The sequence below is a fragment of the Sciurus carolinensis genome, chromosome 10, assembly GCF_902686445.1.
Source record: "Sciurus carolinensis chromosome 10, mSciCar1.2, whole genome shotgun sequence".
Lineage (NCBI taxonomy): Eukaryota > Metazoa > Chordata > Mammalia > Rodentia > Sciuridae > Sciurus > Sciurus carolinensis.
The window spans coordinates 137,666,100-137,690,566 of NC_062222.1; the positions used below are offsets into that span (position 1 = coordinate 137,666,100).

General features: G+C 63.0%; 1 protein-coding gene across 2 annotated transcripts; it reads left to right on the forward strand.

The window, feature by feature from the left end:
• Positions 1-28: 28 nt before the first annotated feature.
• On the forward strand, positions 29-23,753 carry Htra3 (HtrA serine peptidase 3). 2 transcript variants are annotated; one of them, XM_047567009.1, is made up of 9 exons: positions 29-525; positions 7,184-7,283; positions 9,776-9,998; positions 12,028-12,222; positions 12,855-12,887; positions 13,608-13,722; positions 20,267-20,315; positions 21,710-21,805; positions 22,604-23,753. In XM_047567009.1, exons 1-9 carry the CDS (start codon positions 141-143, stop codon positions 22,767-22,769), a joined length of 1,362 nt encoding a protein of 453 aa, XP_047422965.1. In that variant the 5' UTR covers positions 29-140; the 3' UTR covers positions 22,770-23,753. The 2 variants fall into 2 exon arrangements, with proteins under 2 accessions (XP_047422965.1, XP_047422966.1); XM_047567010.1 differs by lacking the exons at positions 20,267-20,315; positions 21,710-21,805; positions 22,604-23,753 and adding an exon at positions 15,148-15,289.
• Positions 23,754-24,467: the final 714 nt, after the last annotated feature.

Genomic DNA, 24,467 nt, shown 5'->3' on the forward strand with positions numbered 1-24,467 from the left:
GGGCGGTCGCCTTAAGCGCGGAGGCGCCCGCGGCCCGCAGACTCGCCGAGGGAGCGGCCCTGCGACCGCGCCATGCCCCAGCGCTCCGGGCACGCGCCCGCCTGAGCCCCCCTCGCTGTGCCCTCGCCGTAGCCCCCGCCATGCAGACGCGCGCGCTGCTCCTGGCCTCGCTGGCCGCGCTGGCGCTGGCCCGGGAGCCCCCTGCCGCGCCGTGTCCCGCGCGCTGCGACGTGTCGCGCTGCCCGAGCCCGCGCTGCCCGGGCGGCTACGTGCCCGACCTCTGCAACTGCTGCCTGGTGTGCGCGGCCGGCGAGGGCGAGCCCTGCGGGCGGCCCCTGGACTCGCCGTGCGGGGAGAGCCTGGAGTGCGCGCGCGGCGTGTGCCGCTGCCGCTGGTCGCACGCCGTGTGCGGTACCGACGGGCGCACCTACGCCAACGTGTGCGCGCTGCAGGCGGCCAGCCGCCGCGCGCTGCAGCTCTCGGGGTCGCCCGTGCGCCAGCTGCAGAAGGGCGCCTGCCCCTCGGGTAAGCCTGCGCGGTGGGCGGGCGGAGGCCGGGAACGGAGGCCGGAGGGACCGGGCGCAGGCCCGCGCCCTGCACCCCAGTCCTTTAGAAGCTGTCCTACTGCCTTTGGCCTTCCAGAAGGAAGGAGACACTGAGGCCCAGGAAGGAAACGGCTGCTGCTAGGCCACACAGCGAGTCGAAGTGAAACCAGACCCCTGGACCCCGCTCCTGGGCTGGGCTCCCAGCTTCTGGCCTGGCACATTGACCACATGCGGGACTCTGCCAGGGCACCCACTGTCGGCAGTCTGTCCTGGTCTTTGGTCTCTAGTCTCTGTGCCCTGGAGGGCGACACCGGCACTATCTTCTGCTGGTGGCTTCGGGCTTGTCTCCGGCTGGCTGTTCGGGAACCTGAGGTGTGGGGTTCCATGGGGAGAGGAGGCCCCAGAGTCCCCCAAACAGCCTCTTCCGGCTTGCAATTGGTGCTTCTCACCACGCCCCCCAGATGGCCCTGAGCATGAGGAAGGTGCTAGAAAACCCTGCCGTCCAGGCTCTGCTCTTGGTGGGAGGGGCGCTTGCTGGTGGTGATGAGTGGGGGCCCTGGTCACAGCCTGCAGCCAGCGCAGCAGAGACGGGGTGCAGCCGGGACATGGTCTGAGGCCCCTGGAACACCAGGGAAGCCTGCGGAGGGCCTTGTGGGGATCTGGAGGAGGAGGACCAGCCTTGCGGTCGCAGGGGTTCTGGAAGGAGGGACCTGCAGGAACACACTCCTGGTTCCGCTGGGCGAGGTGACCCTGCGGGGTGGGGCAGATCGCTCAGAGCGGCTGGTGTGGAAGCCTGGGGTTGGCACCAGAGGCTGGACAGGACTGTGAGTGACCGTCGGGGTCATGCCACTGTCTGAGACCTCATCCTGAAGGCCAGAGCTCCCCAGGTTGTGTCCGGCACTCTGAAAATTAGGGTCCGGTAGCCCTGAAAGATGGAGATGGCACCCTCCCGGCTCGGGTCTGCGGGGTGGAGCAGAACCTGCAGTAAGGAGCCCCGCCCCGCGCGAGCCGGGGTTCCCACGAGCGCTGGGGACGCCACCGCGCAGGGCGGACCCCTCCACAAACACCAGGTCTGGGCACCGCTTTGGGAAGCAGTGGGACTCTGGATCGTGTGGGAGAACCTTGAAGGGTCTGGCAGGGCGAGGCCGTGCCTGGCTTGTGGTGGTGCAGTCAGGTGGCCGAGGCTGGGTCGCTGGCCGAGGACAGACTGTCGCCCTGTTCTGGAGGCTGGAGTCCCACTTGGAGGCACCCGGGTGTCTGGTGGGGCTGTGTGCCCTGCAGGTCCACACGGCCAAGGCAGAGGGCCAGCTGCTGGCAGTGGGGGGGTGACCAGAGCGCCAGGCTCCCCGCTAAGGGCCTCAGCCCTCTGTGTGGGCCCTCGTGACTGGGCCCCCAACACCCACCTAGCGCCTCGCGCTGGACGTTGAGCCTCAGCACTGGGTCTGGAGGAGGGGGTCACACACAGCGAGCTGGCAGAGGGCGTGGCCGGGCGTGCGTTTCGGCTGCCCAGGAGACGGAGCGTGGGGCGGGCACCGTGGCTCCGAGATGGTCCTGCAGCTGAGAAGGTCCCCTGCTCCTCGAGGCCCCCACCCAGCAGGCTTGGCTCCCGGTCCCTCCTGGACCTCGCTGTCCAGGGGCAAAGGCCCGGGACCTGGCATCTGCCTGCTGCAGCCTGAGTGGTGGCCGCCTTCCCAGCCGGGGCCTGTGGGCGAGGGCTCGGAGGGGCCCGGGGCCGGGAGGCAGGCGGAGGCTGGCCTTGGGAACACTCCTGCTGCTGGGTCCACTCTCACGAGGCACCTGCCGTGTGCTGGCTGGCCCTGGGCCAGTGACAGGGCTTGGCACAGACCACCGGGGACACGTGCGGGCTGCTCGGGACGGCAGGAGGCTGTGGGTGTGGGGTCTCGGCAGACTGGCTGGCCCAGAGCCCCTCGCCGAGCCCGTCCCTTGCTCCCTGTGAGTGGGGTGCCGGTGCACCCGAGGGCACCTCCCGGGGCTCCGTGTGCCCGCCGGTGTTGGGAGGGCAGCTCCTCACTCAGCCCCGCGGCTGCGGTTCTCTCCCGCGCGTCCTGCCGCCAGCATCCACTCAGTCCTGGGTGTCAGGAGGGCTCCCGAGGAGGGGCCCGAGCCGAGCCCCTGAGTGGCCACTCCCTGGAAGGGGCTGGAGGACCCAGGACCGCAGAGCCAGGGAGCCCGGGCAGCTGGGGCCAGAGGGCCAGGATCGGCTTCCCTCTGCCCCAGAGGCCCCGAGTCTGGGCCTGTGTGCCAGGCTCGGGCGCCTGAGTCACGTCTTTGGGCATTTGCATCACGAACCTCAGTGGTTATTTTTGCGGTCCTGGGGACTGAACCCGGGCGCTCACCTCCAGCTGCTTCCCCAGCCTCTTGATTTCTTGGTTGAGGCAGGCTCTTGCTAAGTCGCCGAGGCTGGCCTCAAAACTGTGATCCTCCTTCCTCAGCCCCCGAGTCGCTGGGGCTACGGGAGTGCGCCCCCGCGCCCGGCCGTCATGTCCCTTTAGGAGGAGAGACCCGCGAGCCGTGTGAGCCATCCCTCGAGTGGAGGGACAGATGTGCCCTGCGCTGGGCCCCTGCCCGTCCACTTGGTCCCCCCAGCTGGCCCCGCACCGTGAGGAGGGAGCTCTGGCATGGCTGCGTGTGGGCCGGGAGCGGACTCAGACCTCGGCCCGGGTCCCCGGAGCAGCAGGAGCGTGGCCAGGACGTGCACGTGCCAGGCTGGCCCGGCTCTGCTCGGTGCCTCCGCTGCCTGCACCCGCTGGGGACTTCTCTGCAGGGCGCTGGGGACCAGGTGTCTGGTCCACCTGCTGCCACCGTCCCTCAGCCGCAAGCTCCCATCCTGTGCATTTCCTGTGCAGTGTCCGCCGCCAGGAGCGTCCTAGCCTTTGTCCCTCAGGCCTGGCCAGCAGTGCTCCCGTGGGGCTCAGCCTCACAGGCCTGTGAACACTCTCTGCCCTCTGGACCCAGCAGCACCGAGTCTCTAGGTGCTGTCCTCTTGACGGTCCCCAAGGCCTGGGCCCCTGATCCTGGGCTGGCCTGGCCCACAGCAGTTAGCAGGGAGGGAGTGTGTGAGGGAATGTTCTGGAAGCAGCTGAGCAGTCCCAGGGCCCTGGTGGCCTCCACCCACCCTCCGCGGGCCGGGCGTTGGAGCCCCAGGAGCCTGCGGGGTCTGTTGGGCACCCGGCCAGATCCCTGTGTTTCTCCGTCTCGGCTGCTCCGAGTGAGTCCAGCCCCACCCCTCCCAGAACATCAGCGAATGCTGCGTCTGCGACCTCAGGCCAGGTCCTGCCTAGCACGCAGGGCAGGGAGGGCAGCAGCCCTGACCTGGGCCAGGGGCCCCGGCTGCCTTACACTGCGAAGCTCCTGGAGTGTGTGGCCTCGTTGACTGCGTGCAGGAGCCGCCGGTCGCTGTAAGGCAAGGAGACCGCTCAGAGAGCAGGGGACCCGCCCAAGGCGCGCAGCCAGCCCCTGAACTCCTGACCCTCCCCTCTGCTGGTCCTTGGCTGATGTGATGGGGGTCCAGCCTCCAGGAGAGCCCAGCCCTGGCCTGTCCTTGGCTTGGGCCAGCCTGGCTCCTCTAGCTGTGAAATTCCACGCCGAGCCACCCTGTGAGGACGGTCCTGCAGCTCACTGCTGTATGGAGACGGAGCCTGGGCCCCGTCCCCAGCTAGGCTGGTGCTGGACGGCCCAGGGCCACCTAAGCCATGCACCCGGCCCTCCTCTTACAGGAAGCCCTCCCCGCCTCAAGGAGTCCAGGCTTGACCCTCCTGGTCTCAAGTTCCTCCCACGGGGCCAGAGGGACGCCCTGGCTCACCTTCCGACCCCCTCCTTCACGCTTCCCTGTTTGTTTGAGAGGGGGTCTTGCTAATTTGCTGAGGCTGACCTTGAACTTGCCGCCCTCTCACCTTAGCTCTGGGTCGCTGGCTGGCACCTCACCCAGACCTTCCTTCGTGTTTCACGTGCTCTTTGCTTAAGGAAGCCTCTTGACAAATCATGTGACTGTCTAGTGACCCAGGGAAGGAGAGTGCCGCAGTCATACCGCTCACAGATGAGGAAATGGAGGGGTGAAGAGCGTGGGAGGCTGTGGCGTCTCGCCATGGGAGTGGCACCCCTAAGCAGCAGACGCAGGGACCCGGGTCTCTGTCCTGGTTGTGTCTCTTAGGAGCTAGAGGGTTAATGCACACAGCTGTGCACTGCACAGCTCCCCAGGAAGCAGGCCACACTCATTGTCTTTAATGGTCCCAGAACTGTGCAGTGCACAACCTGTGCAGCAGTGCAAGGCAGTCCTGCACAATGTCTTGCTCATTCACTGTTCCATTCCAGGACTTAGTTTCCCCCTCTGTTCCTGGCAGTTTTGACTGGAACCAGCACAAAATCTTCAGCTGAGGGTCTGCCACTGTGCCTCAGTGCTCCTGGAAGCCCTGTCAGGACGGAATGTCAGAGGTGGATCCCTGAGACCCGGCTTCTCTCCCTGGTGGCTCTTTTCCCAGCCTGCCCCGGTCCCAGCTGTGCGCCTTCCTCTCCGGGGAGGCGCAGGAGACACCTGGCCTTGGTGGCTTTGCTCTGTCCGGTTCTTCCCGGTCAAAACTTCAGGCAGGGCCTTTTGAAGTTTATTTTTTGAAAAAAAAAAAAACAAAAACTAACAGCTGAGTGGGTTGAGGCGACGTTGGCTTCAGAACTTTGGCTCCAGGAAGGCGTGGGGGTGGGGTTGTCAGAAACCCCAAATAAACAGAGCCTCTTCCAGCCCCGGCTCCTCAGGGAGAGGCGCGGCTCCCTCCCACTGACTCATCCTGACTCATCTGTGCGGGGCCGGCTTAAAGGGCCAGGACCAGCGGGGCCGAGGGTCTCCAGGCCCGCGTCCTCCATGAGTGGTCTGTTCCCGGCCTGTTTCCTGGGCCGTCCTGTGATGGGGTGTCTGAGTGCCTCTCCCCAACACAGCCTGCTGGGCACGGAGGGCACGAGGTGCCCTGGCGTCCCTGGTCAGGAGCCTCCATGGTTGGGCATCTTGCAGGAGAGCAGATTCTGGCCTGGGTGGCGGGTCTGGCTTCCTTCTTGCTTGAGGGGGTCCGGGAAGGGAACCCCAGAACCTGGGGACAGGAGGAGGACCCCACGGGCCTGGCTGCCTGCTGTGCGAGGGGTCAGCGATCTCCTGGGGACATGTGCCTGGGCCACCCCAGTGGCGATGTGGTCTGGGGACCTGCTGGCCTGAGGGCACTGGGCCCCAGGGCCACCACACTGACCCGCGGGCTGGCTGGCGTCTCCCTGCAGGCCTTGGCCACCCCGAGCGGTGGCTTTGGTTCAGGCTGACTGGTGGGGCCGGCATCCGCTCGCTGGTCGAGAGGCAGGATCGCGGGAGGGGGACCCCTTGCTCTGACACCAGGGCTCGCCAGCCTGGAGGCCTGGCCTCTGGGGCGCCTTGGCTGGGGGAGCCCGGGGGCAGCCCGCAGCCCGCGCACGTCCGGACGAGGGGTCTGCCTTACAGAGCCCCCGTTTCCCCACCTTCAGAGCAGAGGCAAGGGCTCCCGCCGCGCAGCCAGCCTGGACGGCCGGGGAGAGCGAGTGGGCTGTGTCTGTGGAGCGGGGACCGCAGGCGGGCACCCCACTCCGAGCCCCGGTCGGTGGAGGCCTGCCACCCTTTGGACAGTCCAGGAAGCCAGGTCCCCCCCGGGCTGCTGCTCCGCTCTTGCCAGAGCCCCGAGGCGTCTCAGCTGCATCTGCACTTTCAGGTGCAGTGGTGGCCCGGGCAGCGGCCTCACCGTCTGCAAGCCGCCCTCACACCCTGTCCGCAGGCCCGGGGCACCTTCAGGCCCAGGGCGGTGACGCGGGGCCGAAGCCACAGAGCGGAAGCGCCCGTGCCCAGCACAGCCCAGGCGTCCACGACTCCCTGCGGCTCAGGTGCCAGGTGGCAGGGACCTGGAGGCTCGACGGGGCCAGTGCAGGAGACCAAAGGCGGTGGCCTTGCGCCCGCCCCTCCACGCCTCCGGCCTGTGGTCCTGGCGGCCGGCAGCCCGCTGCTGAGGGCAGCAGAAACCTGAGCTGGGGAAGGTTCCGGGGAGGTTCGTGAACTGCCTGGCAACGGGACTGGGCTGCGGCCAAGTGAGATGAAGACATGGGCCTTGTTCACCAGGACTCAGTGGCCATCAGTCCAGACAGGGCCACCGTGGGGCCAGGTGGGGGCAGCTTAGAGGGGACCACCCAGGGTCTCTGCTGTACTGCACTAGCCCCCAGGCTTAGAGGACCTGCCGAAGCCTGCAAGGAGGTGGAACTGTCATGTCCTGACAGAACGCTGCTGTCCTATCTCGAGGAAGGGCACAGGGTGCTGACCCCAGCGTCAATGCTGTGTGACCCGGGCAATTGTCTTTACCTCTCTGAGCCTCCTGGCTAGCCCAGCAAGGTCCAGGAAGGCAATCAGGATGCTCAGCTTGCAGTGCCTTCCTTGCCTGTCCTCAGGGTGAGGGGCCCCCTTCTCGCGTATTGGATGTCACCGCACTGTTTGTCCCTCAGACTCTGCTCATGCCCAGGCTGGCCCTGAACAGGGGGGCCTCAGGTGGGGCTTCCGCTCCCTGGGCCAGGCGGGGCTGCCGGGAGCCCCCGGCCTCCCTGACGACCTGCTGCCTCTGCCAGTGCAGGTCTCCACCAGCTGACCAGCCCGCGGTACAAGTTCAACTTCATCGCCGACGTGGTGGAGAAGATCGCGCCCGCGGTGGTCCACATCGAGCTCTTCCTGAGGTGCGTGGAGCCCTGCCGCGCCTTCCCACGTCCCGAGTCCCTTCTGTCCGCTGGGGCCAATGCAGACTCGATTCCGGCAGGCAGAGCGTCGTGGCAGCGGGTGTCGGGTGGTGAGAGCGGCCACAGGAAGCTGGCCGGGAGCAGGACCCCTGAGGGAGCTGGCCGAGTGGCCCTGCGGGCACAGCCTGGCGGGAACAGTGGGCAGGGTGTCGGGGGCAGGAGTGAGGGAGGGAGCCGGTGGGGAGGGATCCCTGCGCCCGGAAGCAGGGCCCACATGGCCCGCGTGGACGGAGGGAGCCTCTTCCTGCCCACACCCCACCCCAGCTGCCCTGCCCGCAGAGCACTGGCAGAGCGTCCAACCCAGTCCCGGGGTCTCTTCCCAATTGACTGAGATGCCCTGGAAGGAAGACGGTCACACGCTTCTCTCGAGCTCAGTGCTCCTTGCCCGACGGCCCCGTGGCCCTGGTGAGGCCCTGGTGAGGCCCTGGTGAGGCCCTGGTGAGGCCTGGGTGAGGCCTGGGAGTCCGACGGGAGCCCTGCCGTCCTGATAGGGATCGGAGGAGCCGGGCTGCTGGCTCATCGGTCTGACCTGTGAGTGGGCGTGGGTGCCTGGCGCCGCGCCCTCCCGCCCCCGGCCATCCTGGGACGGAGCCTGGGTGGCTGTTCAGGGTCTTCTCCAGAGCTCCCTGTGGTGTCCAGGCGTGGTCCAAATTTCAACGCAGCCCTGGTGGTGACCACCTCCTAGAGGAGAGAGACATACTCACGGGACTCGTGCATGTGGCACTAGGTGACCCGCACTGGGGGACAGTCACAGGTCCATGGTGCCCCAGGCGTCTTCCCCTTGAGACCCATTTCTGGAGATGGAAGCTGAGACCTGAGACCCAGCTGAGGCTGACCCGGGCTCCTGATCCCAGAGCAGAGCCTGTCCCTTTGCAGAGACTGACCCCTGGCTGCCCTTCCCTTGGGGCACTGAGACGTGTCATTGAGGAAATTACAACTGGGTGCACTTGGTGGCACGTCACCAGCCCTCTGGTGGCTTGGACAGCCATAACATCCCTCTGGAAGGCCAGGGGCACCAGGCCCTAAGCCACTAATCACTGACTGCTGCGTGGCCCAGGTGCATGGCAGCGCGGGTCCCTCCTTGGCCTTGGAGGCAGTGAGCTGAGTGGACCTGCTGACCCGGGCCCCGGTCTGGGCATGGTGGAGACCACAGGCTCCCTCCGCCCTCTCTGCCAACCTCACATGCCAGGCGCCGTGGCTGTGCGGCGCTTCGGAGGTGATGCACTGGCGGGGTGGGGACTGTCCCCGCTGAGTGGACAGGTGCCAGGCTCCACACACGGTGGCTGAGCAGCCGGACGGACTCCTCTCTGCCCGTCACTGTGTGTGGAGCCCGGGCGGGGCCTCAGTTTCCCCTCCTTGAAAGTGCAGACCCTGGAGTGTGTAGTGTATTATTTCCCTGGGGTTCTAATGAAAGTCTCACCGGGCTGAGCCCTGGGAAGGGTTGGCTCACAGCTCTGGAGGCCGGAAGCCCAACCTCAGGGTGCCACCAGCAGGACCCTTCTGGGGCTCCGGAGAGCCTGCTCCAGGCCTCTCTCCTCCCTGGTGGGCAGCAGCTGTGGTGTCCTGGGCTGTGCTGTGTTGTGCAGTCTGCCCATGGACCCATGCCCCGGTTCCCTGTGCCCGCACGCCCCTGGATTCAGGGCCCACCTTGCCCCAGTGTGGCCCCATCCTAGTTCAGCACACCTGCAAAGGCCCCGTTCGCAGGGTCACAGGCCCTGAGCTAACCCTTGTGACACCTGCCCTGAGGGAGCAGGGCCTGGCCCCTACCTTGGAGGGGGGCCAGGCGGCCTTGGCTGTTGCCCCAGGTGCTGGTTCTGCCCCGTGCGGAGGCCGCTGTGCCCTGAGGTGTGCAGACGCTCCCCCTGGGCCTGTCCCTTCCTGCCTGGTGCCAGGCCCCACAAGGGCCCTTCTCCCAGCTCCAGTCTGCGTAGCAGCCCCAGGGACGGTGCCGGGCCTGGGACCCCGGCCTGGAGAAGGCCCCAGCTGCCTCTGCCTTCAGCCTCCCTCCCCTCCTGGTGGGGTGCGGCCGCGACGCAGACAGCCTGTTTCCCAGACGGGGCGACCGAGGTTGGGGGAGCTTGGGTGCCCTGCCTGAGGCTGCAGGTGACAGCGGGGACTGGCAATTAGACCTGCCTGGTCTGTCTGGCTCCAGTGCCCGTGTTGGGTAGATCGTGTCCCTGCCGGTCGGCGCAGGCCTGACCCTCCACAGGTGTGGCGTCTTCCTGCAGCAAATTGCAGGCTGGAGTGACCATCCCCGCCTCACCGCTGTGAGGCAGGTCCAGCTTCAGCGATGGCCAGGGTGTGGCTCACAAGTGGCAGCCACCCTTCAAACCCAGGCCTGGGGACTCCAAGCCTGCTCTCCCCACGCTGGCTCTGCCCCGGCCCCTGGGCCCAGGAGGCCCTCCTGAGCGCGCCTGTGCTTCTGGCTGCAGACACCCTCTGTTTGGCCGCAACGTGCCCCTCTCCAGCGGCTCGGGCTTCATTGTGTCCGAGGCGGGTCTGATCGTCACCAACGCCCACGTGGTGTCCAGCACCAACACCGCCTCAGGCCGGCAGCAGCTCAAGGTGCAGCTGCAGAACGGAGACTCCTACGAGGCCACCATCAAGGACATCGACAAGAAGTCCGACATCGCCACCATCAAGATCCACCCCAAGGTGAGCGCGAGGGACAGCAGGGGTGGCACCGCCGTGGCCTCTTACAGCCTCCAGGCCTCCTGGGTGCCCTGGTCCAACGTTCCCACGGGACAGCGGGGGAATGGAGTCCTGGAGGCCACCGGCAATCTGCCCGGGTCACTGGTCGGGTCGGGGCTGGAGCCTGGGTCTGGAGCCCTGCACTGCCCCACACCCCAGGTGCAGGACGGAGCAAGACTGCCTGAGTGGAGGCTCCTTGCGGGCCCGCCCAGGCCCACCCCTGGGGACGCAGCTGTCCCCATGGCGTGCTAAGGCCAGAGCACTCGGGACAGGCACGCCGCGGCACCCGCGCCCCCCTCTGGCTGCCCAAGCACAACTGCACGGCTGGTGCTGGGCACAGCCTGCGCTCGCCCCGTTCTCAGGACAGCTCTGGAAGGCTTCCGCCCTTACCTGGAATTTGAGATGGGGAAACTGAGGCCAGGGGAGGGCAGGACTCCCAGGACCGTGGTCAAGTGTGGCGGCTCAGCCTGGGCCTCCTGTGCTTGCTCACCCTGCCCAGCGTGTCGTCACCCGCTCGGGTGGGTCTTGGGGTTACCGGTGGCCTCCCCACGTCAGGCAGTCCCTAAGCCTCGGGGTTAGGGCTGCACACGGAACTTCCCGGGTGCCCAGTTGGGGCCTGGCCCCTCCCCTGGGCACAGGGGGACAGCATTCATGGTGACGGGTCTTTGGCAAGACCTCCGGCCAGCTAAAGCAGGGTGGGCAGGGGTTGCACAAGTTCCGCACCTGGGCGCCCTCAGCCTAGCTGCGGGTCTGGGGGCACTGCCTCCCGTGAAGACAGGGACACTGAGGCTGGCGGGAGCGGCTCGAGGACAGCAGCCAGCTCTCCTGTGCAGTGCCCGGTGGGGCCGGCTCGGGCCCGTGGTCTCTCTCTGCCATCACGGTGCCACTGTGCTGAGCTCGAGGGGCGGAGGCCGCGCGGGGTGTGGTGTGCCCCAGCAGAACCTGGCTTGCAAACAGCAGCAGGAGGGTGAGGCCTGGGGACCCCAGCTCCTGGCCCCAGCTCAAGGCCCAGCCGGGGAGGGGAGAGCCAGACCAGGTGCCCGCCGGGCCTCTCCTGGTTTCCCAGCACTACCTCAGGGGCGGTCAGCGCCGCGTCCCCGCTGGGGCAGAGCAGACGCCCTGGCCGACTCCTGTGCCTGAGGCGCTGCCAGGGTGAGTGAGACCGGACGCCTGGACCCCTGGCCAGCACCTCCTGCGCGTCCCCAGTGCGAGTGCCCCCGAGCCCCCGGGCTGCCTGCGGCGTCAGATCCAGCTGTGGCCCAGCCTGTCCTGCTCCCTCCAGAGCGAGGCCCATGGCCCTCCCCAGCCTGCCCGCGGTGTCTCTCGGGTTCCCCGTGCAAACCAGAGCCTGGGAATCGGCATGGATGCGATGGCAGAGCTGCCTGGCTTTTGCCGAAGTCACCTGCCCTGAGTGTGCACCTTGGCACTTTCTCACCGGCACGCGAGGGCCCCCTGCACTCCCGAGTGCACAGCAAATTGGACCCGGCCCCTCCCCAAGCTCCCAGCCCAGTTCAGGTCAGTCGAGGCTCCGCTGGCCCACGTGAAGCTAAAAGAGGGCCGCTCGGTGGGGCTGGCGTGCGTGGCTGCGTCGGCTCGCTGCTCCAGGCCTCGGTTTCCCCGGCACCCAGCAGGAGGTGGGGGCACTGCCGAGGGTCCCCCGCGACGGCTCTGAGCCCTCAGCTGGCGCCTCAGAGCTCCCCACACCTCCTGGCTGGCGGGCCTGCAGCTTCTTCCAGATCTCCAGAGGGACCTGTGACCCTTAAGCCAGGAGGCTCAGGACCTTAGAGGCTGCCCAGCTGGGCCCTCTGTGCCCTGGACCCCAGCCTGGGTCTGGCGCTGTCCTGGCCCCCGTCCACGCTGGGGTCTGCCTTGGCCTCCTGGGGCGCCACCCTGTAAACTGCCCCTGGCCTGCCGGGAACCCCTGGCCAGGATCTCAGCTCAGGTCACCTTACCCTCGCTCTCCACGTCCTTCCTTTTCTCCCGACGCCCACAGAAAAAGCTCCCTGTGCTGCTGCTGGGTCACTCGGCAGACCTGCGGCCTGGAGAGTTTGTGGTGGCCATCGGCAGTCCCTTCGCTCTGCAGAACACGGTGACAACAGGCATCGTCAGCACCGCCCAGCGGGACGGCAAGGAGCTGGGCCTCCGGGACTCAGACATGGACTACATCCAGACGGACGCCATCATCAACGTGAGTCCTGGAGAGGGGAGGCCAGCCAGGGCACCAGGGTGGACCTCGAGGTCGCCTCTGACCAGGCTTACCCTGTCCCCAGAGCCGATTTCCGCTCTTGACGTGTTGCTAGAAAGGTCTCTTTTTCCTGAATGTGTGCTGGCCTGTGGCTTCTACCCAGGCACGCTGGCCTGGGAGTTCAAACCCTAGTAGTCCTTCAGAGACAGGGAGGCCTGGCCACGACCCCAAAATGCCTTCGCTGCCTGGTCAGCGTTGCGTTCTGCTCTGTTGGGGTCATCGCCCTTCCTGCGTTCACAAAGCTCCGCCCAGACAGCTCAGCACACGCCCCCACATCGGCCTCGACTCCCTGTGCAGGAACCGTTAGTCTCCACTGGGACCCCTGGGCCTGGCCAGCAGGGCGGAAGAAGGTGCCCCAGACACCAAAGCAGGTGCTTGCACGGAGAGTGCGCGCGGGCAGACCGCCGTCCTCAGGGGCCGTGTGCTCCGCCTCTGTGGCCTCCACCTTCCTGTCTGTGAGGCCGGGCTCAGGCTGCCGTGCGAGCCGTGCTGCTGTGTCTGCGCTGGCAGAGCAGAGCCAGCAGAGGAGCCCTTGGGGCTCGGGGCAGAGCTAACACCGTTTCCTCCCCCTGCAGTACGGGAACTCCGGGGGACCCCTGGTGAACCTGGTAAGTGTCCTCTAGGTCCAGAGCCTGTGGTTTTCTGGGACTTTGCTCATGTGGGGACATAGCCTCAAGGCAGGGACAGGACCCACAGTAGGCCCAGAACCTGCGCACTAACAGTCAGGAGCACGGCCAGACCAGAGGTCCAGGAGGAGGTGGCTGCCCAAGGTCTGCAGCAGCCACCAGGAGTGACCTGCCCAGGAGCAGCCGCTAGTGGAGGTGGGCAGGAGACAGTCTGCCCACCCGCCCTCCCTTGGCCTCCTGTCCTCAGGTTTATATCAAGGTGCATTCCACACCCTGGCCAGTGCGCAGGTCCATGGGGGCGGACCAGGCTGTGGGGAGGGGCACCTTCTCGAGTGAGGTCCCCATGGCTGGGGCAGATGTCCTGCAGGAGGCAGCAGCCTCGGGCAGGGAGCGGCTCGGAGACAGGGCCGTGGGGCTCCTGAAGGAAGGGAGATGCCCTCGCCACCCTCCCTCTCAGTCTCTGGCTGCGGGCAGGGTCCAGGGGCCCTACTCCCCAGGGCAGGGGTGGAGCAGGAGGAGGGGTCTCTGGAGGTAGCGGAAGGGGGCTGCTGACCCAGACGTGACCCAAGAGCAACCCTTCAAGACAGTTGGGGCGGCTCCAGGAGGGCCCCCTCTGGAGGGGAGGCTGCGGGCACCATGCTCTGTGGGCAGCGGTTTGCTTGGTCTCCCTCCTGTGACCACCTGTTGTGACGATCCTGCCAGGATGGCGAGGTCATCGGCATCAACACGCTCAAGGTCGCAGCCGGCATCTCCTTTGCCATCCCCTCGGACCGCATCGCGCGCTTCCTTTCAGAGTTCCAAGACAAGCCCATCAAAGGTAAAGAGCCCTCGGGAGGCGAGTAGGGCAGGGCCAGAGGCACCGCGGTGCTGGCAGAGTAATGCTCACAGCCAGGCTGGGCCCCTCACCCTCCACAAAGCCAGGAGACCCCAGGACCCTCGTGGCCTCTCTCAGTTCCTACCCCAGTCACTTCCTGCCCTCCAGAACGTGCTCTGTGGCTCAGGAGCTGTGATCTCATTCTCTTCATCCGCTTGGACTTTCTGGGTTCCTCTTGTCCGGGCTGTTCATTGGTGGTCACAGTTTGGTGCTTTCTTCCTCGTATCTACCAACCCACCCATCCATCAGTGCACCCACCGATCATCTATCCATCCACCCAGCCACCCATTCATCCACCCATCCACCCATCCATCCATCCATCCATCCACCCACTCATCCACCCAGCCATCCATCCATCCACCCAGCCACCCATTCATCCATCCATCCATCCATCCATCCACCCATTCATCCACCCATCCACCCATTCATCCACCCATTCATCCACCCATCCACCCATCCACCCACTCGTCCACCCATCCACCCATTCATCCACCCATTCATCCATCCATCCATGCATCTACCCATCCACCCATTCATCCTTCCATTCACGCATCTACCCACCCATCCACACATCTACCCATTCCACACACCCACTCACCCACCCACCCATCCACCCATCTGCCCATCCATTCTTTCTTCTTTCCTTCTTCCTTCCATTTACCCACTGTATTCTATTCATCTCTCCATCTGTCCATCTCTCCTTTGTCTGTCCATCCATCCATTTGCCCACCTACCCATCCCTCCTTCTCTCCCTTCCTCCATGCCACCCTCCATCCACCCACCCACCCGCCTGCTCCACTCACTTGTCCATCTACCCACCTACCTACTTGCTCATCCATCCATCCTCTATCCCTCACTAGTCCATCCGTCTCTCCATCCACCCTTACGTCCATGTACCCATCCATTTTCCCATTCACCTGTCTCTTCCTGTCCCTTCCTTCCACCTGTCCGGTCATCCATTCATTGCTAAGTTCTTCCTTCATCTGTGGGGTGTCTTGGTGGGGTGTCTCTATTCCAGGGGAGTAGAGCACAAGACCCTCATCCTTGGAAGGCACCCACCAGCCAGCTTCCGTCTTCTCACCCCCATCCAAACAGGGATGCCCAGTCCACCCTTCCCACTCCTATGGGGCCATGAGCACCCCACTGGGAAAGGTCTTGCCATGGCTCAAGGTGGCTGTCCAAGCGAGAGCCTGCCAGTCGCCTTTAGTTGGCGACTGGGCCACCTTCCCGGGGGACACTCCTGACCTGGATCCTTTCCTGGTGGCCTCCACCTTGCACTTCCGGCCCGGGCGAGCTTCTCCATCTGCTCACCTTCTGTGGACACGCAGGCTTCACATTGCTTCCTGTCTCCTCCCTGCCCCTCACCAGCACTCCACTGAGCAGGGGCCTTCCTCTGCTTGCCCCCACAATCCCGCCCGCCAAGCTCACGGACCCCGTGCAGCCCGAGGACTGGTCAAGGAGGAGCTGCACTGGAGCCTGCGTTCTGTTCCTCAGTGCCCTTAGGTGAAGACCGCCTGGGGCTGGGCAGAGCCTCTTTCCCAAGAAGCCAAGGCTCCTCCTCTTGGACAGTGGGGGTCACCTGGCCTCCCAAGCCTTTTCTTCGTGGCTGCCAGGCAGCTCAGAGCTAGGCCCAGGGCCGCACCCGTGTACCTTTGTGGTTTGGTCCTTCCTCCTTTGAGCCGGCCTTTCCAGTTTAACTCCTCAGCTCTCTGGATGCCTTTGACCTTGGCCACCCTGGGGGTCAGGGGACTGTGCCTGTGCAGGCCAGTGTGATTACCTGTCTCGTTGAAGTAGGTGGTGGCCCCGCTCCCTCAAACCTCTTCCTCTCCTTCCTCGGACGAGGACCCCCAGCACGTGACTTTGCTTCTCTGTCGCACAGGACCGTCCTGGTCAGCACTGACCTCTCCTGGCCCCTGGGAAGCCTTCACCCCCACATATCTTAGCTGAGTAACAAATCTGTTGTTTTAAAATCCTTCTAGAGTTAGGGTTTGTCTTTCTTTTTTTAAATAAAATTATCAAATGATCCAAACCCAGTTTAAGTTCTTTAAAATGATCAGTCTTTTTTATTAAGTCGTGTTGTTGTCCAGGGGTGGGGATAAGAGGGTGCAGATGCCCGTGGGGGTTTCCAGGGTCAGAGTGACCACCACACTGTCCCAGGGGGCAGGGCCTCCCTTGGCTGGGAGAGCTGAGGAGAGCAGTGGGGTTGGAACGGGGCAGGGAGGAGCAGGCAGAAGGCGGGAGCAGGAGGGGAGGGCAGGACGTGTCCAGGAGTGGTGACCCGGAGCTGGGCAGGTGCTCTTGCACCTCTGTTCCTTCTTCAGGGAGAGGAGGCAGCTAAGCCCAGGCCAGCCTCTCCTCCTGAGCTCCAGACAAGGTCCAGCTAAGCTTTGACTTTGTCCCACACGAGGCCAGGGCAGCCCGGGCAAGTGTCCAGCTGCCTGCTCCTGGTCTTGCCCCGACACAGGCTGTAGGCCAAACCCTCAAAGTTGCTGCCCCTAAGGGCCAACAGGTGACGTGGTGTCTGAGAGATGGACCAGGAGAAAGGCAGGTGGCATCCCAGAGGTGGGCAGCCAGGTCCACCTGGGATCCCGGAGGCCAGCAGGGGCCAGAGAGGAGGTCCTTGGAGCCGTGGGCCCCTGGGGCCAAGGATTCTGACGGAGCCCTGGGGCCTGGGGGGTTTTGAGAGGGCAGTGGTGACTCAGAGGGGCCCTGGGCTGCGGGACGGAGGGCCCAAGGTGAGCCAAGGAGACGGTAGGGCTCTCGGTGCCCTGCCCGGGTGGCAGCACACGGGAGCATTGGTGCCTGGCTCCATGTACTGCTGAGGCAGCAGGCTTTGCAGAGAGGTAGAGTGTGGCTGGGCTCCAGGGGGCGCGGAGGGGGCAGAGCCCCGGAGGGGCTTGGGGAGCAGCCTGTGCACGGGAGCCCTGGTGTGCAGCACGCCCGCCGTGACCTGGGTCTGTGGAGGCGGAACTCCCAGGGTGCCGTGGGCCACTGCAGTTCCCCGCACAGGGCTTCTCTGCTCACCCCAGGTCTCCCGGGCCCCGTAAGTCCTGTTTGGTGCTCGGCTTCATACTCAGGTGCAGCCCGGAGCCAGCGAGGGGTGCCTAGGCAGGAGCCCAGCCAGGCCCTGGCTCCCCACTCGGCTCGCCAGCGGCTCGCAGGAGGCGCCTCGTTCACAGCATTCCACTAAAGGCAGTGGGAAGAGTTGGGGTCTCCACCGCACCCCTGGCCCTGCCCCTGTGTCTCTAGAGACCTGCCTCCACAGCTGGGCTGCTGGCCCTACTGCACGCCTACCCAGTGACCATCCCTGGCCTCCAAGGTGACCCTAGGCTGGGCTGCTGGGAAGGTGTCCTTCACCTGCAAGGGTTGAGGCCCTGCTCCCCACGTGTGTGGGAGGCTGAAACCTCATCCGCTTTCCACGTGACCTCAGGCTATGGCAGGCCAGCCAGCATCCAGCGTCCCCGGAGGGAGCAACTGGGGGTGCCCAGGTGTTGAGACCTGGGCTTGGCCGGTCCTCGTCCAGCTTCGTAGGCTTAGGCGCTACCTGGGAGTGATCCCCCAAAGTCACCTCCCCACCGGCCTCCCCGCAGCTGTGAGGTGGCTCACGGCTGCTGTGGACATCCACCCACGGCAGTGTAGGAGACTCCGCGCCACCGCCCGCCCGCCAGCCACCTCCCCTCCGCGGAGGGCAGTCCCACCCTTCAGACCTCCCACCCCCGTCCCTCCCGTCAGCAGGTCCTTGGGCCCTACCTGCAAGACACGTTGCACCTGGCCCTGGCCCTGGCCCCGCCGCCCCTCCTTCACCTCTGGCCACCAGAGCGCTCACCTGGGCTGTCTCTGCAGCTGGGGGTCTTCAGAACGAAAGGCAGACTCTGCCTGAGATTGGGGGAACCAGGGCCTCCAGACGCCCCTGCCACATGGCTCCTGACCGTCCCTTCGTCATCTTTGGCAAAAGTGTCTGTTTAAATATTCTGCCCATTAAGCAAAACCCTCAGGTTGCTTGTGCTCCTGTTACGGGGTTGCGAGAGTTTTCCTTCCCCTGGAGAGGAGCCCTGATAAATCAATGGCAGGTGTTTTCCGCTGGTCTGCCTTGTCTTTTTCTCCTCTTACCAGTGTCTTTAAAGAGCAGAAAGTTGTCCATCTGGAGGGAGTCAGGCTTCTTTGGTAATAGGTCATGCATTTGGTGTTGATTCTAGGAATCTTTGCAACCCAAAGACAGAAATATTTTCTCCCAGAAGTTTTACTTTTGGAGGTTTCAGATTTAGGGCTACGGCACATTTCAAAAAAAGAAAAAATTATAGAGTGCAAAAAATAGAGCAAGGGTTTTAGTTGTGCGTTTGCTTTGGATATTCCGTTGCTCTACACCATTGGCTAGAGAGAGGACGCTCCTCTTCACTCGCCAACGCGGCTTTGGCAGAAGCTCAAGTACCTGCGTGCTGCTCGGCTGCTTCACCTGTGCCGTCCCCTGACTCGGCTCCTGTCCCTTGCAGCGAGTCCTGGAGTCAGGGGTGGACATCTTCCTCCCAGGTCGCTTTGGCTCCGCTAGGTCCTTTTCCTTCCCAAAACCTTTAGGCTAGCTTTCCAGTCTCTGGCGATCCTGCTGTGTGTTGACGGGGGTTGCGCTGGCCCTGAGGTTGAATCAGGGAACTGGCATTCGAATGCTGATGCGCCTGGGCCCCGCGGCCCCAGACTCCCTCTCTGTGATGTGCGTCTTCTTTTACTTTCTCAGCAATGTGTCATAGATCATAACGTACGGGTCAGTCGCCAGCCGTCTGTAACAAGAATATACACGTAAAGTTGATATTGGGTATTGGTCATCAGGCAGGCTAGGTAGCTTCCTGATGGCCAGTCAGCTTTCTGTCACCAAGTGAAGCACCTGAGAAAATCAGAGCAGAAGAGGAGATTTATCGTGGGTCGGTTTCAGGGTATCAGTCCACGGTCTGTTGGCGCCATCATTTCCGGGCCTGTGGTGAGGCGGGGCTGGGCAGGGGCTCAGGGTGAAGCAGCTGCTGGCCTCCCGTGTCTGGGGAGGAGGGCGAGTGGAGGGCCCCAGGACGCACCGTGCCCTCCAGGGCAGTCCCGTGAGTCCTTCCTCCCGTGGGGCCCCCCTGCTGCAGTCTCCACGCCTCCCAGGGTCCATTCGGATGTCTCACCGGTGGACCAAGCCACTGAGGTCGAGCCCTCGAATCCAGTCCCCTCCCAGGAGTCCCACCTCTGGACTCTGCCGCATTCAAACCAGGAGACTTTGGGGCATTCCAGATCCAAGCCACAACCCTGGCGCTAGTCACTGTTTTTTGATTCCACTCGATTTTTTACATGGATGGTTTTGCAGTCTAAATATGGACAGTCTTACTTCTTCATTTCTAAACTTAATGTCCTTTCTTTCTTTTTCTTGCCTGGTTAGAATTTCTGGTAAGATATTCCAGAGAAGTAGTGAGAGTGGACGTCCTGGTCCAGTTCCCCATCTTGGGGGCAAGACAGACGTTTCTGGACGTGCTGGCTCCAGGTTGCTGGTGACACCCTCTCAAGCCTCCCGCTGTCTGTAGGATCCACAGCCACCCGGCCTCTCTTGTTCTTGGTAGCGACAATTATGTCTTCTCTTTCTCACGGTCACGCTGGTTAAAGATTTATCAACTTTTTTGGTCCAAAGAATCAGCTTTGGTTTTCGTTTATTTTCTCCATTGTTTCTATTTCACTGATTTATACTCTACCTTTACTTTCCATGTGCTGGTTTCTGGTCTCATTTGGCCTATTTTCCCAGTTTTTCGGGTGGACTCTGGTTCCTGACTTGAGACCATCCCTCTTTGTGATATACACACTTTAGTACTATTAATTTCCCTCTAAGAACTGCTTTATCCCTATAAGGTTTAATTTGTCACATTTTCATTTTTATGCAGTTGAAAATACTTTCTCATTTCCCTTTTGACTTCTTTAAAAGCATTTGAGAACTTTCTAGATAACTTTATATTATTGATTTCTAGTTTAAGTCCATTGTGGTCAGAAAACTTCTATGACATGAAAATGTAAATCAAATTGAGTCTCATTTGATGGTTCAGAATATGTTGATGTGTTTTCCGGGTCTATCCCGCCTGCCAGGACGCTGGCTGGAGCAGTGGGGGGTGGAGGTGCCACCTCAGTTGGGCCTGGTGCGTGGGCTCACTGGGCACTTCAGGTGATATTATTATTTATGGGGTTGGGATAGGTTCAGTTCCAAGCCACAGCATTTGGGGATCAGCAATGCAGGGGTTGTCAGGAGAGCCCTTGGGGGCTCAGCAAGGGGAGCAGATGTTTGGAACTGATGAGTTGGTTGGAAGATGGTCGTGGACACAAAGCCACCGGGGGAGAGCCAGACTAGAGCTGGGACATTTCCCAGCTCTGAGGAGTGGTTGGGAGGAGAGTGGCAGGTCTGTCTGTCCCCTGCTGGTGCCCTTGGGGTGGGCAGTGGATTTCAGCCGCTGTAACCCCATCCCACTGTGCTCATTTCCAGACTGGAAGAAGCGGTTCATCGGCTTACGGATGCGGACCATCACTCCCAGGTGAGCAATGGGGTGCCACCCTCTGCACCCCTTTCCTGCCGGCCTTGGTCCTGGCCTGGGCTTCTGCTTGGACTCCTGTGCTGCTCCTTTTGGGGCTTGATTTAGAGGCCCCTTCTCAGAGAGCTTTCTGTATTTTTTCCTGGGGCTGCCACAACAGATCACCACAAAGTTGGTGGCTTAAAACAGCCAAATGTGTTAGCTCACAGTTCTGGGGTCAGTTCTGCAGTCAGGGGTCAGTGGGGCCCGTCTGAGGTGCTCAGGGAATAACTTTCCTGCTTCTTTCAGCTCCTGGTGACTCCAGGAGTCCTTGGCTGTGGCCACATCAGGCCAATTCCTCCATCTGTCTCTATAAGGCCTCCTCTCTGTGTGTCTGTGTCCAAATCTCTCTCCTGTTTCTCTTACAAAACCCATCACTGGACTTGGGATTCACCCAACATCCTGGATGATGTCATCTCAGGATCCTCAACTACTTACATCTACAAAGATTCTATTTCCAAGCAAGGTCACACACTGGGGTTCTGGGTGCAAGAATTCGGGGAGATGCTATTCTACCTCATAAGGCCTTCCTCTTTGCAGAGCCAGGCTTCTCTCCAGCTTCCCCTTGGCCCCACTGTGTAGCAGCTTCCTGTTTGTGGGCCCCCTCCCCACCTCCTTGACCGGGACCTGGGAGCGAGGACTGTGTTCCACGCATGTCTACTCTGCCCCTAATGGCAGGTCTGCCGTGATCAGTGCCTGGAAGGTCCCAGGGGGTGGGATGATCAGGGAGGGGCGGGTAGGCTTCAGGAGACAGGGTGTGCAGATCAGGTCCAGGGCTTGAAGCAGGAGGACGTGACGCCATCGAGGAGCTCTGACTTCACCCCCGGCCTACATGGTCCCGAACGACCCTTCTTCCTGTTTCAGCAGTGTATTCAGGGGTTCGATTGGAAGCAATCTGTAATCGAGGTCACCACACTAATGGACCAGTTGAATGTGTTCTGCCTTTTCCTCTTTCATCCACCACCCTACCATCTGTCCAGTCTTCTCTGAGCATTCCGTGCCTGACCTGTCAGATGTCTGTTCATCTCTCCTTTCTTCTCCCCACTTATCCTTCTTTCCTTCCATCCGTCCATCCGTCCATCCGCCCACCCACCCCCTTTCCTCCTTCCTCCCATGCATGCTCCCCTCCCCCCCGCCCCCGGCTCTTGCCTTCGCATTTCTCACCCGTCTTTGCTTTAAGTTTCTCTTGAGGAGCTGTATGCACCTCATGGGGAACACAGAGCTCAGGTGGCAGGAGAGGGCAGTGTGGTGGCCCCCAGGAGGCTCCCTCTCTGGCCTGGGCAGTGGTGGGGCAGCTGCCTGCCAAGGAGCTGGTTCCAGGGCTCAGAAGAGGCTTCACAGCTGAGCTGTCCTTTCAGTTTGGTGGAAGAACTTAAGGCTGGCAACCCGGACTTCCCGTCGGTCAGCAGTGGAATTTATGTGCAGGAGGTTGTTCCAAATTCGCCTTCTCAGAGGTAGGTTCTGCCAGAGGAGGCAGGGAGGCTGGCCAGGAGGTGTCGGATTACCTGGGCTGGGTCTCCTGCACAGACCTCCTGTGGCCGTGAGCTTCCTGGCAAAGTGCTGTGGGAGGTGGATTTGGCCTCTCTAAGCCAAGGGAGGGCCGGAGAGATGAACTGTCCCTTGGAGCACTGGACATACCCGTTGGTGGACCAGAGTGACCTTTCCGTCCAGAAGCAGAGGCTGAAGAGCTCCCGCCTGGGCTCAGGCCTTCTTGAGCTTCACTGTCCTGGCCAGGGGCTGAGCTGGGTCTTCAGAGGCCCCAGTCCTCCTGTGTGAAAGACTCTGCCTACTCTTCCCGCCCCAGGGGGTTTGTCAGGATCAGGTGAAATGAGGTTGTTTCCCTTGAAACCAAAAAGTGCTAGAGGCCTCTGAAGCGCCCAGTGCTGCCGGCCGAGGTGGACCGTGGGGCATGTGCTACACCCAGGCCCACCTGACCGGCCCCCAAGAAGGGGTCCAGCGGGGTCCTTCCCCTCCTCGGCCTCAGTCTCCCCCGTGCTGTGGTGGGCTGCGTCAGAGCAGGGGTTGTGCTCTGTGGTCCTGGGGGAAGACGGCCCAGGTGACCTTGAGGCATGCGGATGGGGAAGTGGAGTTCAGCACACCGTTGTTTTCTTTGGCGAAGGAACCTTGCCGTCTGCGTGTTGCTCTTTCTCACTGACATGGTTTTTTTAAACTGCTGATTTTAAACCTCACCGTGTCCCTACCTGAGCCCAGGCCTCGTGAGGATGCTGACCCCATGTCTCTCCCTTTGGCAGAGGGGGAATTCAAGATGGCGATATCATCGTCAAAGTCAACGGGCGTCCCCTGGTGGACTCGAGTGAGCTGCAGGAAGCCGTCTTGAACGAGTCTCCCCTCCTGCTGGAGGTGCGGCGGGGGAACGAGGACCTCCTCTTCAGCATCGCGCCCGAGGTGGTGGTGTGAGGCAGGCCACCGCTCCCCAGCATTGAGCACCAGAGCACCCCAGGACCAGGACGAAGGACCACCGCGGTCCTCAGCAGGGCAGCAGCAGCTCAGCATCCAGAGGCACAGTCCCAGGCTGGGCCTAGCTGGGGGTTCGAATCTCAGCATTGAGACCAAATCACAGTGCCATGAGGGAAGTCCCAAGTTCCCCTGGTGCACCTGCTCTTGAAGGTCACCTTCCAAGTTCTTGGGAGCCCATAACACTCCTGCAGTTCCTGAAGTCTACCCTCTTCCTCTGCTTCCTGCCTCTGTGCCCGTCCACCCCTCTGTCTGAAACGTCCCCTGCTCCCACCCAGCCTCACCCGCTTCAGGCCCCAGCTCCCAAGTCCCCTCCTCCATGAATACCACCTTGACCCCCGCTGCCCAGTTTCCTTCTGCCACAGTGTCCCCCACAGGTATGACAGGGGCTGCCCGCCCCACCACCTAGAGTCCCCGGAGGGCAGGCTGTGCCCCTGACCCTTGGAGGAGTCAGGGTCTAATCAGGCTTGGCCTGGAGCAGGTGCCAGTGAATGACCCTCTGCTGAGCCCAGCCCTGCACTGGCCACGAGGCTCACCCTCCCAGGAGGACAGGAAGCAGAGCATGATGGACACACTCAGCCTGCTGCCTGGAGAAGTTCAGCCCTGGGGTGACCACGGGGCAGAGGGGGAGGCGCCGCCAGGGTGCACGGACTAAGCCGGCTTCGGCTCGCCCACGGAGCCCGGTGAGAGCCAGGCCGCGCACGGCCTCTTGGAAGCTGGCGGGCTCTGGGGGCACCTCCTCGCACAGGTGTCTCCGGGGCATTGGGAGCTTCGCTGTACGGTCGACCCCCGAGTTGCTTGTACTGTACGTTCCTCTACTGTACGGGAATTAAAGTTTACAAGCTCGTAGCCGTCAGCCGTGGGGCGTTTGGGGCAGCCCACCTCCACCAGCCAGCCTTTCTTGGGGACCTGTGTCTGACACCTTCCTAGGCCTGGTCAGTGGTCTTTATGGTTTCCACAGCAGCTGAGGATCGGGACATACTAGTCCCTAGGACCCCTGATTTTATAAAGGTGGCCTCCGGTCAGGCTGGGGACAAAGCCCAGCTCCTCCACTTACTTCCAGCCCCAGGTCTTATGCAAGAGAAGCCCTCGCCCGGCCTTGGCCTCCCTCTGGGTGGGAGGAATTCCCATGCCACCCGCCTCCTGGTTGCCACAGGAGCCAGGCCATTCCTGCCAAGCCCTTGGAAAGGCATCTGACGTCCCCACGCCTTGCTGTGTGCACCTGGCCGGGTGGCAGAGCCTTCCCTGATCATTGCAACCCCTGGCACTGGGGAAACTGAGGCATCCTGTCCAGGGACAGCCCAGGGTGGCTGGTGGCCGGGCACTGAGTCACAAAGGTGCCCAGAAGGAGTTCTCAGGATGGTTCAGTGGGCAGCTGGGACACCAGGGCTGTGGTCATGCCCGTACTCTGGACCACTAAGCTCAGGAGGACCTGCGGCCTTCTGACCCAACCCACTAGGAGGGGCAGGATCTGGGCAGCTGTGTGGCCATAGGCCAGCTTCTCCCTCCAGGGTGAGCTCTCAGAGCCTGTCGCTCCTCACGGTCAATTTCAAATGACCCAGCCCAGGGCTGCTTAGCTGGCCCCAGGTGCCCAGGTGGCCCGGGCAGCCTTTGGCCCTGTCCAGTGCCTTTTCAGGACTC